At 38.0% G+C, this 19,124-nt stretch overlaps 1 protein-coding gene across 2 annotated transcripts in view; it reads left to right on the top strand.

Moving 5' to 3' along the window:
- Positions 1-343: 343 nt before the first annotated feature.
- Positions 344-19,124, top strand: part of LOC112405917 (uncharacterized) — a 38,433-nt gene continuing 19,652 nt past the window's right edge. For both annotated transcript variants that reach the window (XM_024754547.1, XM_024754545.1), the window contains exons 1-4: positions 344-977; positions 1,406-1,495; positions 3,842-4,049; positions 4,539-4,657. In XM_024754547.1, coding sequence (XP_024610315.1) covers positions 351-977; positions 1,406-1,495; positions 3,842-4,049; positions 4,539-4,657 — 1,044 coding nt within the window. In that variant the 5' untranslated portion in view covers positions 344-350. The remainder of the gene's footprint in view (positions 978-1,405; positions 1,496-3,841; positions 4,050-4,538; positions 4,658-19,124) is intronic.

Raw genomic sequence — 19,124 nt, 5'->3', positions numbered from 1 at the left:
AACAGTGGAATGAACCGTCAAGGAGCAAAGAGAGTCAGCCTAGAAAGTATGTGATGGACCACAGATGTCCAGCAACTGACCTTGAATATGATCCCTTGCTCAATTATTCTGCAGGGCTGCTTGGGGCATCTAAAGCAAAGCAGGATGAGACTGACAGGCAGCACTTCTGGAAAAAATCTGTGGGTGGAAATTGCCACAAGTCCCTGGAGAGCCAAAGACCTTATGTTTCACCAATACGAATTAAAATAAATCTTCAAGATTCTGATGAAGATGACCTTGTAATGGATGTACCTCTAATCATTCCTACTTCTAAGAAATCTAAACCATTTAGAGGCTTTAAATATCAGAATATGGATGAAAAGATACAAGTATCGCCCCTGGAGGAGAGAAATCTTCAGATCGGTGGTATAGAAGAGGAAAAGATAGATGAAACCCAGCTAACCACACAAACAGATGATGACAGTAACAAGTTCGAGCCACCAAAATCACACATGAAAACCTCACTAGATACTAAAACTAACATAAGCTTGTGTGGTGTCAAAAACCACATTTCTAAGATGGAAAGCTTCAATGGTGAGGAAAAGCATGTCTGTATTTCAGGAGAAAGTATAACTTGTGCACCTCTCAGTGACAAAGAAATACAGAAGGAAAGTCATAATGAAAGTTATCCAAAGAGCAGAAGACATGTAAAAATAATTGATGATACTCAAAAAGAAGAAACTGAATGGCGATACTCACCAAGCCAACTCCAGTTCTCTTATTCAGACAATTGTGTGAAAGACAAAGTTCTGAGAGTACAAGACGACAGTCAAGACTTCACTACTTTTGAAGACAACAGATTAGTTGAATCTGATTTTGATAAGGAATGTACTGAAGATGACACTCCCTCTGATGCTGATGACACTGTGAAGGAATGTCTTCGAATTTTCAATAAGTTCACACGAAGCAAAGCTCATAAGGGAGAGACTGCTAAGCAGGTTGGTCACTTTTTAAAAAATTCTTTTCCTAAATCTAAAGGAGTTTCCCTTAAATATATATTCTCTATATTCTAAACTCTATAGAATATATATAATATCTATTATATATATTTCTTATACTTATGATTAATAATGTATTAAAATAAGGCAAAACCTTGGTAATTGGCCAGCCATCATGTCTTGCAGACTTGACATTTTCCAGAGACCCTGGTATTATGTATAGTAACTTATAGTTGATTTCCCAAATTAGAGGTGTCTTTTATAGGAATCTATGCATGTCAGATTATCCAAATTAAATTATTTTTTTCTGAATTATTTTTTAATAATTTGCCTAGTATTTTGTAGCTTGGATTCCTGTGGCTCTTCAGGAAACATAACTTTGCTTTTACTACCCTGAAATTGGATAAGTCTTATCTTTTTCCCGTTAGCCTTCAGGAAAGCAAATGGAATTAGATATGCGATATTACCAAAACATTTCTGGACCGAAAAGGAGGATTGCACACACTGCCAAGTTTGATGTGAGTCACTTTTGTTTCTCTTTCTCTCCCACTTCCCACCCTCCCGGTCTCTCTCAGCAGTTTATGAAGTACCTACCTTGTCATTTCAAGCTTTAAGTATATTCCAGTACTTGTTATCCTATTATCCACTAGGGGGCACAAGTGGGCAGTCAATAAATTTCTTGCCTACTTGTAAGCATTTTCTGAAACCTTCATTTTTCTCCCCCATTATCTAACGTTTTCATTAAAAGAAGGTATGTTGTTTTTGTATAACCTTTTAACTATAAATTAATATGGTCAAACCTTATTATTTTCAGATTCTGTATTTGCAAATTTGCCTCTTCAGTAAAATTAATTTGTAACTTTAAAATCAAGACTCATGCTTTTGTGGTCCTCTGTACACAGGCGCAGTGGCCAAAAAAATTGAATTGAATCGCCTAACATGCACGTTCCCAACTAAGTTTGAACAAGGCAACGCTGACTTCTTGTTCAGCTGTCATACTGTTAACCAAGGTCCTTACCTGAGTCTGTCTGGTGCCATGTTTTCTGCATTTTTGTGTGTTTTGTTGGTGATTTTGTTATTTAAAATGGTCCCCAAGTATAGTGCTGTCTAGTGTTCCTTGGTGCAAGAAGGCTGTGCTGTGCCGTGCCTTACAGAGAAAATGTGTGTTAAACAACTTTGTTCAGGCACGAGTTATTAGTGCTGTTGACCACAAATTCAGTGTTGATGAATCAGCATTATATACTAAATGAAGTATCTTTAAACAGAAACACACACGCATATAACAAGGTTATGAAACATTGGTTGATGAAACTGCTGTGACCAGATACTCACCTGTAATGGTTCAGTATTTGCTAATTCATTGTTTGCGGGACTCTATAGAACTTAACTAGCGTGAGTAAGGGGAATTGACGGTAGTTTTTCAAAGCAATTTGAACCTCTTGTAAATTTATATTATAAATGCTGAAGTTCTTTTATGACATGTAAAGAAACTGTACAAACACTGCAGCGAGTATTATTCCTTTAACACTTTTGTGTTAAAAAGTGCTATTTAACACAAACTTTATTTCTCTGCTCTAGTCTCTGTATTATTTTTACTTGGTACATACTGACAGCAGAATCTTCTGCATGGCATAAAAAGACTTTACGCTTCCAAGTCGCAAATAAGACCCTGAATTCCAGTTCTTTACAGAATAGTTGAACATGCTTGAGCAAATTATTTAATTTCTCTATTTCATTTTCCATATCCGTGAAATGGAGATAGTGAATACCTGCGCATCCCGGGGTCAGATACTATAGATATTTACTAAACTAGTTTCTCTCCCCTTCTCTCTTATGAAAAAGGTTTTTAGGAGGCTAACCTTGTTTCTCTTTAATTGCAAGTGATGTGGTGGTTAGTTTTCACATTACTGTGCTATATAACTTCCCCCCCAAATTCTTATATTTAAATGATTGTCGGTTTCATCAGCAATTTTTTAAAAATACATTCTCACAAATAGAAGTAACTGGGCAAAAGAAGATAAAGATTTTTATGATTTTAAAAATATGTTACCGGGCTTCCCTGGTGGCGCAGTGGTTGAGAGTCCGCCTGCCGATGCAGGGGACACGGGTTCGTGCCCCGGTTCGGGAAGATCCCACAAGCCGCGGAGCGGCTGGGCCTGTGAACCATGGCCGCTGAGCCTGCGCGTCCGGAGCCTATGCTCCGCAACGGGAGAGGCCACAACAGTGAGAGGCCCGCGTACCAAAAAAAAAAAAACAAAAATGTTACCATATTGCCTTCTAGAAGGGTTGTGACAATTTACAGTCCTACACAGTGTTCCAGGGTTCCCTTCCCACAAACCTTACAAAAAATGGGTATTACCATTTTTTAAACCTGTAAATCTGAGTGAAATTTTATTTCCTTAGTTTATATTACATTTCTTTGATTACTAGTGAAGCTGAACACTTTTTCATATGTTCCCTTCTTTTCTCATAATGAACGTTGCTGTGGAGAAGTCTGATGCTAGCCTGCTATTTCTCCCTGTATGGGTCACCTGATACGTCTGCCAGGTTACCTGATGGATTCTTAACTTTGAATTTCAATAACTTCATTAGGATATGTCTTATTACCACTTCTACCTGCATACAAGCATTTTCTTATAAGGTTTAATTTTCTGTTATTTCAAGAAAAAATGTCTTAAATTATATGCTTAAATTGTTCAGTTTTTTTATTTCTGGGAATATTCCAATTATGTGTGTATCGGACTACATGTAGTATTGTGAATGTAGTCAATTCCAAAGAGGTTTTGTGCAAAAGGAAAGTAAAATTATCCATCTTATCCATTTTTAAAATCAGGATCTTTTTGTTTTATGTTGATGCTCTATAGGTTCCAACCTGTAAAGAGATCACTAGCCCATCCAGGGGACCAGTCCCACCATTAATTAGTCACACTGGAATCCTTCAGGCCCAGCAACAGGCAGTGCAGATAATGGCTGCCATTAAGGGTGGGCAGGCTTTTGTTGCTGCCACTTCAGAACAGAAAAAAAATACATTTGCATGTCCAGCCTCTCAGACCCAAAGGAAAGCCTCAGGAGGTATGAGAAAATCTTTTTTTTAACTCACTTATTTAATCAATGGGGTTTTACCTTATTTTAAAAATGTTTCTTATGAAGTCCATATATTCCCACTTATAGTTAAGTCAATCACCTAGAGCTTTACATGAAATAATACGATTAGCATGATATCTAAATCATTTATATTGTTTATCTCTGTATGCTAGGCAATAAATGGTAGTATTTTGCATGCATTCTTACATGGAGCAAGTTGCTTTATAAATTATTTAAATTTGTTCTAGGTTGTACTGGAGTTGGTTATTGGGACCCTTTCGTGTTTGCATTTTGTTTTCTTCAAGAAAAAAATATATACGTATATATATATATATATATATACAGATAGATAGATCAAGCCTATAAATGAAGCATTGTGAAATTTTGAGTTGATGATTGAAATAAACTCATCATCTGAGACTAATGACATTAAAATTTACCTTGTCCTTTTTCTCTCGTTCATTTTAAACTTCTTAGAAAATTCATGTACATCAGACAGCCTTCATGTGGATGTAGTTCTTTCAAAGGAAAATCCAACTGCAAAGCCAAACAGATCACACATTCCTGTGAAAAGTATTGCTTCTTTTCCTGTAAAGGTACTATAAACTAAGTCTGAACATAAACATTTTATTTCTAATTACCATCATATCCTACCCATATATAGAGCCCCTTGGAGAGTGGGTGTATTCTTCTCTCCGAAGACCCCTAATTCAGATAAATGCCAAACCTATTGAAGAGAAATTTCAACCTTTTTTGGTTACACTTAGATATAGTTATTTTCATATTATCATGAGATGTGTGCCTGTGTGTCACTTTTGGTTAATTTGGTTTTCCTATCCTTGGAAACATTAGGCATTTTTTCAGACCTAAAATATCTGTAGCTATGATTAATTTAAGCTGCCTCAGAGTTTTCCAGAGAAAAGTTTTACATTGGAATATGCCTTTCAAGCCACATCCAGTGAGGGGTGTATATGTGTACATATGTGAGAGAGACAAGGAGACAGAGAGACAGACCTTTAGAAAATAATGCCCACTAGTAATATGATAGTACAACCTTTCCTCTTTAGTCAATTTTCCCCTACTTGTGGCAATGATTTTTTTTTTTCTTTTTACCAAATATTCTTTAGCAGAAAACTACCGGTCAGTTTTAAGGCTTTGTCCCTCCTAAAAGTGAGGTAGATTAACTCATCCTAGAATTCTTAGTCTTTTTAAGTCCGTCAAAAGGAATGCTCACCTTGTTTCTAGCTGGGATCGTTTTAATATTGAACATGCAAAGATTGTCATAAATTTAAGTCCAAACATTTTTCTTAATGAAAAGGTAACTGAAAAGCATTGGGACATACATTTGTTTTAAGAATAGTAAACTGGGACTTCCCTGGTGGTGCAGTGGTTAAGAATCCGCTTGCCAATGCAGGGGACACGGGTTCGAGCCCTAGTCCGGGAAGATCCCACATGCTGCGGAGCAACTAGGCCCGTGCGCCACAACTACTGAGTCCGCGTGCCTAGAGCCCGTGCCTCACAACGAGAGAAGCCGCCGCAATCAGAAGCCTGCGCACCACAACAAAGAGTAGCCCCCGCTTGCCGCAACTAGAGAAAGCCCTCACGCAGCAACGAAGACCCAACGCAGCCAAAAATAAATAAATAAATAAATTTATTTAAAAAAGAATAGTAAACTACACACCTTCTTATACGCTGATCAGAGGACCAAACCATGGTTCTACGAATCTGGATATGGAAACAGCAAAGGGATTAGATGAGTAATCAGATCAGCCTTAATAATGGTGGACATACAGGCAGCTGTCCCACTTCTCTCTTTTGTGAGTGTAGATAATTTATGCCTTGCATTTATTCTACTTCTGATGAATTTAAAACTTGAAATTATTTTTAAATTTAATTTTGGATATAAAACTTAGCTAAGATAGTTACACTTTCATACACATAGTAGGAATGTTAAACAGAACACACATGTATTCTTCTTTTCTCTAATCAATTTTATATTTAACAAGATGTTGAAACATAAAGTGGCTCATCAGAAAAGGGCCATAGGAGAATCGGAGTCCTCGTCCAAAGTACCTGATGAAGTAAGACAACGCTATGTCAACCTCTTTTTTGAGAAGTATTTCGGAGTTTATAAAACAGGATGAGGCTTTTAACAAGGTCAATACTAAATAATGTAATTTATCTGAAAACACACACACACACACACACATACACACACACACACACTCTTAGTAACTATTACTTTGACTAAAGAACTCATGAGGCACAACTAGCAAACAATTTTATTCAGTTTCTCTCCACTACTTTTTTGAAGCCAGGCTGTGGACCTAGTTTTTTTCTCCCTCTTGAATGACTTTTCTGGTCTTGGTAATTTGTAAAAAGTACTCTGGTTACTTTTTTTTTTTAATAATTAAATCAAACTCTTTATATTGGAGATTCATCAGGTTTTTTTAAACATTAATTTATTTATTTTTGGTTGCATTGGGTCTTTGTTGCTATGCACAGGGTTTCTCTAGTTGCAGCGAGTGGTGGCTACTCTTCGTTGTAGTGCGCGGGCTTCTCATTGTGGTGGCTTCTCTTGTTGTGGAGCATGGACTCTAGGTGCACAGGCTTCAGTAGTTGTGGCACATGGGCTCAGTAGTTGTGGCTCGTGGACTCTAGAGCACAGGCTCAGTAGTTGTGGTGCACGGGCTTAGTTGCTCTGCAGCATGTGGGATCTTCCCAGCCCAGGGATTGAACCCATGTCCCCTGCATTGGCAGGCAGGTTCTTAACCACTGTGCCATCAGGGAAGCCCCTGGTTACTTTTAGTGGTAAAACTGTCTTAGTCAGTCCTGAGATTTCATATCAAAGCAAGTAGTTTATTAATCTGAGTTGTGTCTCCCCCTTTATGTACTGTCTAGTGAGCCACAGTCCCCACCACTCCCTATTAGGCACACCTGCTACACTCATTTATAAGCCATGCCTGGTTTCTTGGCAGCACCTGTATTTGCAGTTCCTACTCAAAACCTTTTTCCCAAATTGAAACCTTTCAAATCAGTGGCAATAGCTGTAGCTCTCACCCCATGCATATTTTCAAACTCCAATGTGGAGTGGTGAGGATGGTGGCTTACTAGATAGAATAAGTTCCATCTAAAGGTGGGCAGATACTCTCGGCTCCATCTGATTATTGCAGTTTGGAAATTCAAGTTCAAAATGTACAGATTTCTAATCTTCCACTAATTTTTATCTTAAAATCTCCACTTAAAACACTGTTAGACAAATACATGTCTGAGCACTAGATTTGGGCTTTGTGCTGCCCTTCCTCTGACTGAGGTGAATTCAGATGGCTCTGGAGGTTATTTTAAAAGACAATGGGTGGATGAAACAAGAGGCAGATTTCAGATCAACATGAAAAAGACCTTTGTAACTGATATGCTGTCCATAAAACAGATTCACAAAACCGTGAGCTGCCAGTTGCTAAAAGTGTTTGGGATATAAGCTAAATTGTCATCACAACAGGAGATTCATGCATTAGGAGTGAGGAAGGATCAATTTAAGAATTCTTTTTATTAACAACTTTATTGAGATATGATTCACATACCCTACAGTTCATCCATTTAACATATATAGTTCAGTAACTTTAGTATATTCACAGGGTTGTGCGATCACTGCCACAATTAATTTAAATACATTTCCATCGCCCCCAAAAGACACCGTTTACCCTTCATCTGCCATTCCCCCACTCCTCCATATCTCCCAGCCCTAGGAAACTACTAATTTACTCTCTATTTCTATTTCTTTGCCTATTCTAGACATTTCATGAAAATGGAATCATATAATATGTGGTTCTTTTGTGACTGGCGTAATGTTTTCCCCTAGCATAATGTTGTCAAGGGCCATCCACGTTATAGCATGTGTCATTGCTGAGTAATATTCTGTTTTATGGATATCCACATTTTATTTCTCCATTCATTAGTTGATGGACATTTGGATTATTTCCCTTTGGGGCTATTATGAATAACAAACATTTGTACAGAATGTTTATTTGTATTTGTGTACAAGTTTTTGTGTGGACAAATAGTTACATTACCCTTAAGCATATTTCTAGGAGTAAAATTCCTGGGTTATATGCTAGTTCTACATTTAGCTTTTTGTGGAACTAACAAACTGTTTTCCAAAGTGACTATATCACTACATTCCCACCAACAACATACAGGGGTTCTGGTTTCTCCACATCCTTGCCAACACTTGTTATTATCTGTCTTCTTTCTAGCTATCCTAGTGTGTATGAAGTGGTAGCTCATTTGTAGTTTTGAATTGCATTTCCCTACCAACTAACGATGTTGAACATACTTTCATGTACCTGTTGGCCATTTGTATATCTTCTTGCAGAAATGTCTATTCAAATCCTTTGCCCATATTTTGCGTTATTTGTCTTCTTACTGTTGAGTTATAAGAGTTGTTTATGTATTCTGGATACAAGTCTCTTAGATAAAACATTGGCAAATATTTTTTCTTTTCTGTGGGTTGTCTTCTCACTTTCTTGATGGTATCGGTTGCAGCACAAAGTTTTTCACCGTGATGTATTCCAATTTATTTTTCTTCTGTTGCTTGTGCTTTTGGTATCATATGTAAGAAAACTAGGTCACAAAGAGTTATTTCTTCTTTTTTCCTAAGAGATTGAAAGTTTTAGTTTTTACACTTAGGTGTATGATCTGTTTTGAGTTGAGTTTTGCATAATGTGTGAGGTAGTGGGTCCAACTTCATTCTTTTGAATGTGGATATCCAGTTATACCACCATTTGTTAAAAATACTATTTTTCCTTATTTAATTTTTGTGTCATTTTTGTCAGAAATCGGTTGTAAATATAAGAGTAACTGACCATAAATTCTGAGCTCTGGTTCTCTTGCTTTGATCTCTATTTCTGTCCTCATGCCAGTACTACACAGTCTTAATTACTGTAGCTTTGTAGTAAGTATTGAAATTAGAAGTGTGAGTTCTTAAAATTTGTTGTTCTTTTTCAAGAACGTTTTGGTCCCTGGCATATCCATATAACTTTTAGGATCAGCTTGTATTTTCTGCAAAAATATCAAGTTAGGATTTTGATAGAGATTGTTCTGACTCAGTAGATCAATTTGTGGAGTATTACCATTTAACAATATTAGGTCTTGTGAGCCATGAACATGGGATGTCTTTTACATTTATTTAGATCTTTAGATCCTTTCAACAATTTTTGTAGTTTTTCAGAGTACAAGTCTTGAACTGCTTTTGTTAAACTTATTCCTAGGTGTTTTAACCTTTTTAATGCTATTGTAAATGGAATTGTTTTTGTAATTTTATTTTCAAATTATTCATTACAAGTGTGTAAAAATACAGTTGATTTCTGATCTTGTATCTTGCAACTTTGCTGTACTTGTTTATTAGTTCTAATCATTTTTATTGAGCTCCTTGGAAGTTTCTGTATAAAAGATTATATCTTCTACAAATAGAGTTTTATTTTTTCCTTTCCAATGTGGGTACTTTTATTTCATTTTCTTGGCTAATTTCTCTAGGCATAAACTCCAGTATGATATTGAATAGAAGTGATAAGAGGGGCCATGCTTATCTCTTTCCTCATCCTAGGAGAAAAACTTTCAGTCTTTTTTCATTAAGTGCAATAGTAACTGTGGGTTTTTTGTATGTGTCCCTTCTGTTTCATCTAAATTTTCTAATTTATTGGCATATAGTTGTTCATAGTATTCCTTTATAATTCTTTTTATTTCTGCAAGTTCTATAATGATGTCTTCTTCCATTATTGATTTTATTATTTATTTATTTATTTATTTATGGCTGCATTGGGTCTTCGTTGCTGTGTGTGGGCTTTCTCTAGTTGCAGTGAGCAGGGGCTACTCTTCATTGTGGTGCACAGCCTTCTCATTGCGGTGACATCTCTTGTTGTAGAGCACAAGCTCTAGGGCATGTGGGCTTCAGTAGCTGTGGCACATGGGCTTAGTTGCTCTGCAGCATGTGTGATCTTCCCAGAACAGGGCTTGAACCCATGTCTCCTGCATTGGCAGGTGGATTCTTAACCACTGTGCCACCAGGAAAGCCCTCATTTATTTTAATAATTCGAGCCTTCTCTTTTCTTGGTCAATCTAGCTAAAGTTTTATCTATTTGGTTGATCTTTTCAAAGAATGAACTTTTAGTTTTTATGATTATCTCATTTTTAATTCTTTATTTTACTTCTTTCCACTCTAATCTTTATTATTTGATTCCTTTTGCATTCTTTGGGTTTAGTTTCCCATTAAAATTCTAGTTGCTTAAGGTGGAAGGCAAATTTACTGATTTGAGATCTTTTTAATATAGCGATTTACAATATTAATTTTACTCTAAGCACTATAGGTGCATCCTATATGTTTCATTATGTTGTGTTTCCATTTTCATTCATCTCAAAGAACTTTTAAGTTTCCCTTTTATTTTTTTATACATCTTTATTGCAGTATAATTGCTTCACAATGTTGTGTTAGTTTCTGCCATACAACAAAGTGAATCAGCTATATGCACACACATATCCCCATATCCCCTCCCTCTTGAGCCTCCCTCCCACCCTCCCTATCCCACCGCTCTAGGTGGTCAGAAAGCACCAAGCTGATCTCCCTGTGCTATGCAGCAGCTTCCCACCAGCCATCCGTTTTACATTTGGTAGTGTATTTATGTCAGTGATACTCTCACTACATCCCAACCACCCGTTCCCCCCGTATCCTCAAGTCTGTTCTCAACGTCTGCATTGTTATCCCTGCCCTACCACTTGGTTCATCAGTACCATTTTTCTAGATTCCATATATATGCGTTAGCATATGGTATTTGTTTCTCTCTTTCTGACTTACTTCACTCTGTATGGCAGAGTCTAGGTCCAGCCACCTCACTACAAATAATTCAGTTTCATTCCTTTTTATGGCAGAGCAATATTCCATTGTATATATGTGCCATATCGTCTTTATCCATTTGTCTGTCGATGGACATTTGGGTTGTTTCCATGTCCTAGCTATTGTAAATAGTGCTGCAGTGAACATTGTGGTACATGTCTCTTTTAGAATTATGGTTCTCTCAGGGTATATGCCCAGTAGTAGGATATGGTCCTACTGGGTCATATGGTACTTCTATTTTTAGTTTTTTAAGGAATCACCATACTGATCTCCATAGTGGCAGTATCAATTTATATTCCCACCAGCAGTGCAGGAGGGTTCCTTTTTCTCCACACCCTCTCCAGCATTTCTTGTTTCTAGATTTTTTGATGATGGCCATTCTGACTGGTGTGAGGTGATACCTCATTGTAGTTTTGATTTGCATTTCTCTAATGATTAGTGATGTTGAGCATCTTTTCATGTATTTGTTGGCCATCTGTATGTCTTCTTTGGAGAAATATCTATTTAGGTCTTCTGCCCATTTTTGGATTGGGTTGTTTTTCTGATATTGAGCTGCATGAGCTGCTTGTATAGTTTGGAGATTAATCCTTTGTCAGTTGCTTTATTTGCAAATATTTTCTCCCATTCTGAGGGTTGTCTTTTCTCTTGTTTATGGTTTCCTTTGCTGTGCAAAAGCTTTTAAGTTTCATTAGGTCCCATTTGTTTATTTTTGTTTTTATTTCCATTTCTCTAGGAGGTGGGTGAAAAAGGATCTTGCTGTGATTTATGTCATAGGGTGTTCTGCCTATGTTTTCTTCTAAGAGTTTTATAGTGTCTGGCCTTATATTTAGGTCTTTAATCCATTTTGAGTTTATTTTTGTGTATGATGTTAGGGAGTGTTCTAATTTCATTCTTTTACATGTAACTGTCCAGTTTTCTCAGCACCACTTATTGAAGAGACTGTCTTTTCTCCATTGTATAGTCTTGCCTCCTTTATCAAATATAAGGTGACCATATGTGTGTGGATTTATTTCTGGGCTTTCTATCCTGTTCCATTGATCTATATTTCTGTTTTTGTGCCAGTACCATATTGTCTTGATTACTGTAGCTTTGTAGTATAGTCTGAAGTCTGGGAGCCTGATTACTCCAGCTCCGTTTTTTTCCCTCAAGATTGATTTGGCTATTTGGGGTCTTTTGTGTTTCCATACAAATTGTAAAATCTTTTGTTCTAGTTCTGTGAAAAATGTCATTGGTAATTTGATAGGGATTGCATTGAATCTGTAGATTGCTTTGGGTAGTAGAGTCATTTTCACAATGTGGATTCTTCTAATCCAAGAACATGGTATATATCTCCATCTGTTTGTATCATCTTTGATTTCTTCCATCACTGTCTTGTAGTTTTCTGAGTAAAGGCTTTTTGCACCTTAGGTGGGTTTATTCCTACTTATTTTATTCTTTTTGTTGCAGTGGTAAATGGGAGTGTCTCCTTATTTTCTCTTTCTCATTTTCCATTGTTAGTGTGTAGGAATGCAAGAGATTACTATGCATTAATTTTGTGTCCTGCTACTTTACCAATTCATCAGTTAGCTCTAATAGTTTTCTGCTGGCACCTTTAGGATTTTCTATGTATAGTATCATGTCATCTGCAAACAGTGACAACTTTACTTCTTTTCCATTTTGGATTCCTTTTATTTCTTTTTCTTCTCTGATGGCCATGGCTAAAACTTCCAAAACTATGTCAAATAATGGTGAGAGTGGAAATCCTTGTCTTCTTCCTGATCTTAGAGAAAATGGTTTCAGTTTTCCACCATTGAGAATGATGTTGGCTTTGGGTTTGTCATATATGGCCTTTAGTATGTTGAGGTAGGTTCCCTCTATGTGCATTTTCTGGAGAGTTTTTATCATAAATGGGTGTTGAATTTTGTCAGAAGGTTTTTCTGCATCTATTGAGATGATCATATGGATTTTATTCTTCAGTTTGTTAATATGTTGTATCACATTGATTGATTTGCATATATTGAAGAATCCTTGCATTCCTGGGATAAACCCCACTTGATCATGGTGCATGATCCTTTTAATGTGCTGTTGGATTCTGTTTGCGGGTATTTTGTTGAGGATTTTTGCATCCATATTCATCAGTGATATTGGCCTGTAATTTTTTTTTTTTTTTTTTTTTTTCAGTATGTGGGCCTCTCACTGCTGTGGCCTCTCCCGTTGCGGAGCACAGGCTCTGGACACCCAGGCTTAGTCACCATGGCTCACGGGCCCAGCCGCTCCGCGGCATGTAGGATCTTCCCGGACTGGGGCACGAACCCGTGTCCCCTGCATCGCCAGGCAGACTCTCAATCACTGCACCACCAGGGAAGCCCCTGTAATTTTCTTTTTTTGTGACATCATTGTCTGGTTTTGGTATCAGGGTGATGGTGGCCTCATAGAATGAGTTTGGGAGAATTCCTCCCTCTGCTATATTTTGGAAGAGTTTGAGAAGGATAGATGTTAGCTCTTTAAGTGTTTGATAGAATTCACCTGTGAAGCCATCTGGCCCTGAGCTTGTTTGTTGGAAGATTTTTAATCACAGTTTCAATTTCAGTGCTTGTGATCAGTCTGTTCATATTTGCTATTTCTTCCTGGTTCAGTCTCAGAAGGTTGTACTTTTCTAAGAATTTGTCCATGTCTTCCAGGTTGTCCATTTTATTGGCATAGAGTTGCTTGTAGTAGTCTCTCTCATGAGCCTTTGTATTTCTGCAGTGTCAGTTGTTACTTCTCCTTTTTTGTTTCTAATTCTGTTGATTTGAGTCTTCTCCCTTTTTTTCCTGATGAGTCTGGCTAATGGTTTATCAATTTTGTTTATCTTCTCAAAGAACCAGCCAGCTTTTAGTTTTATTGATCTTTGCTGTTGTTTCCTTCATTTCTTTTTCATTTATTTCTGATCCGATCTTTATGATTTCTTTCTTTCTGCTAACTTTGGGGTATTTTTGGTTCTTTAATTGCTTTAGGTTTAAGGTTAGGTTGTTTATTTGAGATTTTTCTTGTTTCTTGAGGTAGGATTGTATTGCTATACATGTCCCTCTTAGAACTGCTTTTGCTGCATCCCATAGGTTTTGGGTCATCATGTTTTCATTGTCATTTGTTTCTGGGTATTTTTTGATTTCCTCTTTGATGTCATCAGTGGTCTCTTGGTTATTTAGTAATGTATTGTTTAGCCTCCATGTGTTTGTGTTTTTTACGGTTTTTTTCCCTGTAATTAATTTCTAATCTCACAGCATTGTGGTCAGAAAAGATGCTTGATATGATTTCAGTTTTCTTAAATTTACTGAGGCTTGATTTGTGACCCAAGATGTGAACTATCCTGGAGAATGTTCCATGCACACTTGAGAAGAAAGTGTAATCTGATGTTTTTGGATGGAATGTCCTATAAATATCAATTAAATCTATCTGATCTCTTGTGTCTGGTTTAAAGCTATCTGATTTAAAGCTTGTGTTCCCTTATTAATTTTCTGTTTGGATGATCTGTCCATTGGTGTAAGTGAAGTGTTAAAGTCCCCCACTATTATTATGTTACTGCCTATTTCCTCTTTTATAGCTGTTAACAGTTGCCTTATGTATTGAGGTGCTCCTATGTTGGGTGCATATATATTTATAATTGTTACATCTTCTTCTTGGATTGATCCCTTGATCATTATGTAGTGTCCCTCCTTTTCTCTTGTAGCTTTCTTTATTTTAAAGTCTATTTTATCTAATATGAGTATTGCTACTCCAGCTTTCATTTGATTTCCATTTGAATGGAATATCTTTTTCCATCCACTCACTTTCAGTTAGTATGTGTCCCTAGGTCTGAAGTGGGTTTCTTGTAGACAGCATATATATGAGTCTTGTTTTTGTATCCATTCAGCAAGCCTGTGTCTTTTGGTTGGAGCATTTACTCCATTCACATTTAAGGTAATTATTGATATGTATGTTCCTATTAACATTTTCTTAATTGTTTTGGGTTTGTTTTTGTAGGTCCTTTTCTTCTCTTATATTTCCCACTTAGAGAAGTTCCTTTAGCATTTGTTGTAGAGCTGGTTTGGTGGTGCTGAATTCTCTTAGCTTTTGCTTGTCTGTAAAGCTTTTGATTTCTCATTCAAATCTGAATGAGATCCTTGCTGAGTAGAGTAATCTTGGTTGTAGGTTATTCCCTTTCATCACTTTAAGTATATCATGCCACTCCCTTCTTACTTACAGAGTTTCTGCTGAAAAATCAGCTGATAACCTTATGGGGATTCCCTTGTGTGTTATTTGTTGCCTTTCCCTTGCTGCTTTTAATATTTTTTCTTTGTATTTAATTTTTGATAGTTTGATTAATATCTGTCTCAGTGTGTTTCTCCTTGGGTTTATCCTGTATGGGACTCTCTGCACTTCATGGACTTGATTGACTATTTCCTTCCCCATGTTAGGGAAGTTTTCAACTCTAATCTCTTCAAATATTTTCTCAGACCCCTTCTTTTTCTCTTCTTCTTCTGGGACCTCTACAATTGTAATGTTGGTGCATTTACTGTTGTCCCAGAGGTCTCTGAGACTTTACTCAATTTTTTTCATTCTTCTTTCTTTATTCTGCTCCTTGGCAGTTATTTCCACCATTTTATCTTCCAGGTCACTTATCCGTTCTTCTGCCTCAGTTATTCTGCTATTGATTCCTTCTAGAGTATTTTAAATTTCAGTTATTGTGTTGTTCATCACTGCTTGTTTGTTCTTTAGTTCTTCTAGGTCCTTGTTAAATATATCTTGTATTTTCCCCATTCTATTTCCAAGATTTTGGATCATCTTTACTGTCCTCACTCTGAATTCTTTTTCTGGTCAACTGCCTATCTCTTCTTCATTTGTTTGGTCTTATGGGTTTTTACCTTGCTCCTTCATCTGCTGCATATTTCTGTGTCTTATTTTAACTTACTGTGTTTGGGGTCTCCTTTCTGCAGGCTGCAGGGTCATACTTCCTCTTACTTCTGTTGTCTGTGCCTAGTGGGTGAGTTTGGTTCAGTGGCTTGTGTAGGCTCCCTGGTTGGGGGGACTGGAGCCTATGTTCTGGTGGGTGAAGCTGGATCTTGTTCCTCTGATGGGCAGGGCTGCATCTGGTGGTGTGTTTTGTGGTATCTTTGAGCTTAGTATGACTTTAGGTAGACTGTCTGCTAATGGGTGGGATTGTGTTCCTGTTTTGCTAGTTGTTTGCTGTGAGGCGTCCAGCACTGGAGCTTGCTGGGTGTTGGATGGAGCTGGATCTTTGTACTGAGACAGAGACCTCTGGGAGAGCACTCACTGATTAATATTCCATGGGGCTGGGAATTCTCTGGTGCTCTGACATCCTGGACTCGGCTCTCCCACCCCCAAGGCTCTGGCCTGATCCCCAGCCAGACCACCAAGACCCTGCAAGCCACATAGTGTGGAAGAAAAGGAAGAAGAAAAACAAAATCATAAAGAAAAAACAAAAAAGAACCCAAACAAACAAACAGACAAAACCCCAAGACAAATGGTAAAAGCAAAGCTAAACAGACAAAATCACACAAAGAAACATACACACAGGCACTCACAAAAAGAAAAACAAAAGAAGAAAAAGAGAAAACAAAGAGAGCAACCAAACCAATAAACAAATCCAAAACCAACACTAAAAACTAACAAAAACATAAAAGCAGAAACAAATCAAATGCAGAAAGCAAACTAAAAAAAGGCACTGAAAACATAAAACAAATACAAAAATGATAAAATGTAAAGACGAAAGATGAAAACAAAAGGAAAAAATACAAAATGACAGAGTAGTAAAGTAAAAATAGAAAAATATAGAATACAGTTAAAAAAGAAAACAAAGCAAAAGAAAGAAAAAAACAAACAAGCAAAAAACACAATATAATATAAAAGTACAGTAGAATTAGGTAAAACAATTAAATAAAATATATTTTAAAAATAAAAGCATAAAAAGTAAAAAGTTAAATTAAAAAAATAATAAAAAAAGAAGAACAGAACCAAAAAAAAAAGTAGTGATATTTTCCTGTGGCCTTAGTTGTCAGTGTCCTTGGCCGCATAGTGAGCCACAGACAATCCCTGCTTCCCCAGGAAGCCCTCTGGTACCTCTAGGTGGGTCTCTGGACCTGCTGTGGGCACTGTGGGGCCAGCTCAGACTCTGACCTGGCCTTAGTCCTGCATGTACTTGCCCCCAAAGTCCACAGTTGTCCCCAAAGTCCACGGCCTCAGTTGTGGGAACACTCATTGTCTATTCAGGTATTCCACAGATGCAGCGTTTACCCAGCTGATTGCAGGGATTTGATCACTGCTCCTGAGCTGCATGGGGAGACTTCCCTTTCTCTTCTTTGGTAGCACTGCCCCTGAGGTTCAGCTTTGGTTTTGGCCCCGCCTCTGCATGTAGCTGCCCTTAGGCGTCTGTTCCCCGCCCAGGCAAGAGGGGGTGAAAGCAGCAGCTGATTAGGGCTCACTTGCTCAGGCTGCGGGGAGAGGGATATAGCAGTCATAATTGGGATGTGTGGGGAGTGCCTGCAGTGGCAGAGGCTCGTGTGAAGTTGCAAGAGCCTAAGGAGGTGCGCCATGTATTCTCCTGGGGAAGCTGGCCCTGGTTCGCAGGACCCTCAGCAGTGGCAGGCTGCACCAGCTGCCGGGAAGTTGTGGGCAGGTACCTGCCTTGCACACAGGACCCTTGGTGGCAGTGGCAGCAGCCTCTGGGGTCCGAGATAACAGCCACAGCTCACACTTGCGCCCATGTAGGCATTGCCCTACCATCTGTGAGCACACAGAGAGAGAAGCTCTTCTGACAGGGCTGCCCCTCTCCTCACACACCCCACAACAAAGGTCTCCTGCCTCTCTGGCAGGCCTGGGTTTTTTCCCAGACTCCCTCCCAGCTAGCTGTGGTGCACCAGCCCCCCAAGGCTGTCCTCACGCAGCCAACCCCAGTCCTCTCCCAGGGGTCTGACCTCCGAAGCCCAAGCCTCAGCACCCAGCTCCCACCTTCCCCTGCAAGTGAGCTGACAAGTGTCTCAGGCTGGTGAGTGCTGGTCAGCACTGATCCTCCCTCGGCACCCCACACCTCTGTTGCTGCCTCTCCTCTGAGGCTCTGAAGCTCCCCCGTCCCGTCCCCACTAGTGAGGGGGCTTCCTAGTGTATGGAAACTTTTCATCCTTCATAGCTCCCTTCCAGAGGGGCAGGTCCTGTCCCAATTTCATTGTCTCTTTTTTTTCTTTTTTTCTTTTGCCCTACCCAGTTACATGGGGATTTTCTCACCTTTTTGGAAGTCTAAGGTCCCCTACCAGGATTCATGTTGATGTATTTGTGGGGAGGAAGGTGATCTCCACGTCTTACTCCTCCGCCATCTGGCAGGTCTCTCCCCTAAGTTTCCCTTTTATTCCTTCTTTGACCTGTTCATTATTTAGGAATGTGTAATTCAATCTTCACATATTAATGAATTTCCAAAATATCCTGCTGTTGATTTATAATATAGTACCATTGTGGTCAGAGAACATACTTTGTATGATTTCAGCCCTTTTAAATTTATTGAGGATTGTTTTATGACCTAACATGGGATCTGCCCTAGAAAATGTTCCATGTGTACTTGAAAAGTATATGTATTCTGTTCTTGTTGTGTGGCGTATTCAATAGATGTCTATTAGGTATAATCGCTTCATAGTTTTGTTGAAGTATTCCATTTTTTTCTTGATATTCTGATTTGTATCCATTTTTGAAAGTGTGGTGGTGAAGTTTCTGATTGTTGAATTGTTGTTTCTCCAATTCTGTCAGTTTTTGTTTTGTGTATTTTGGTGCTCTGGTATAAGATGCATATTTGTTTATAGTCATTATGTCTTTCTGATAGATTAACACTCTTTTATCATTATAAAATGTCTTTCTTTGTCTCTAGTGACAATTTCTCTTTTAAAGATTATACTGTCTGACGTTAGTGCAGCCACTCCAACTATCTTTAATTAGTGCTTACAAAGTATCTCTCTTTTCTTCCTTTTGCTTTCAACCTATTTGGTCTTTGAATTTAGTGTGTGTCTTGTAGACAGCATACAGTTGACCCATATTTTCCCCCATTCTTCCAAATGTAAATGGAGTGTTTAATCCATTTACATTTAATGCAGTGACTTATAACTAATAAAGTAGGATTTATTGATACATCATCCATTTTGCAATGTGATTTTTATGTCTTGTGTCTTTTTATTTCC

The sequence above is a fragment of the Neophocaena asiaeorientalis genome, unplaced genomic scaffold (assembly GCF_003031525.2).
Source record: "Neophocaena asiaeorientalis asiaeorientalis breed wild unplaced genomic scaffold, Neophocaena_asiaeorientalis_V1.1 scaffold379, whole genome shotgun sequence".
In the NCBI taxonomy this organism is placed as follows: domain Eukaryota; kingdom Metazoa; phylum Chordata; class Mammalia; order Artiodactyla; family Phocoenidae; genus Neophocaena; species Neophocaena asiaeorientalis.
This window is presented reverse-complemented; position numbering and strand designations above follow the sequence as displayed.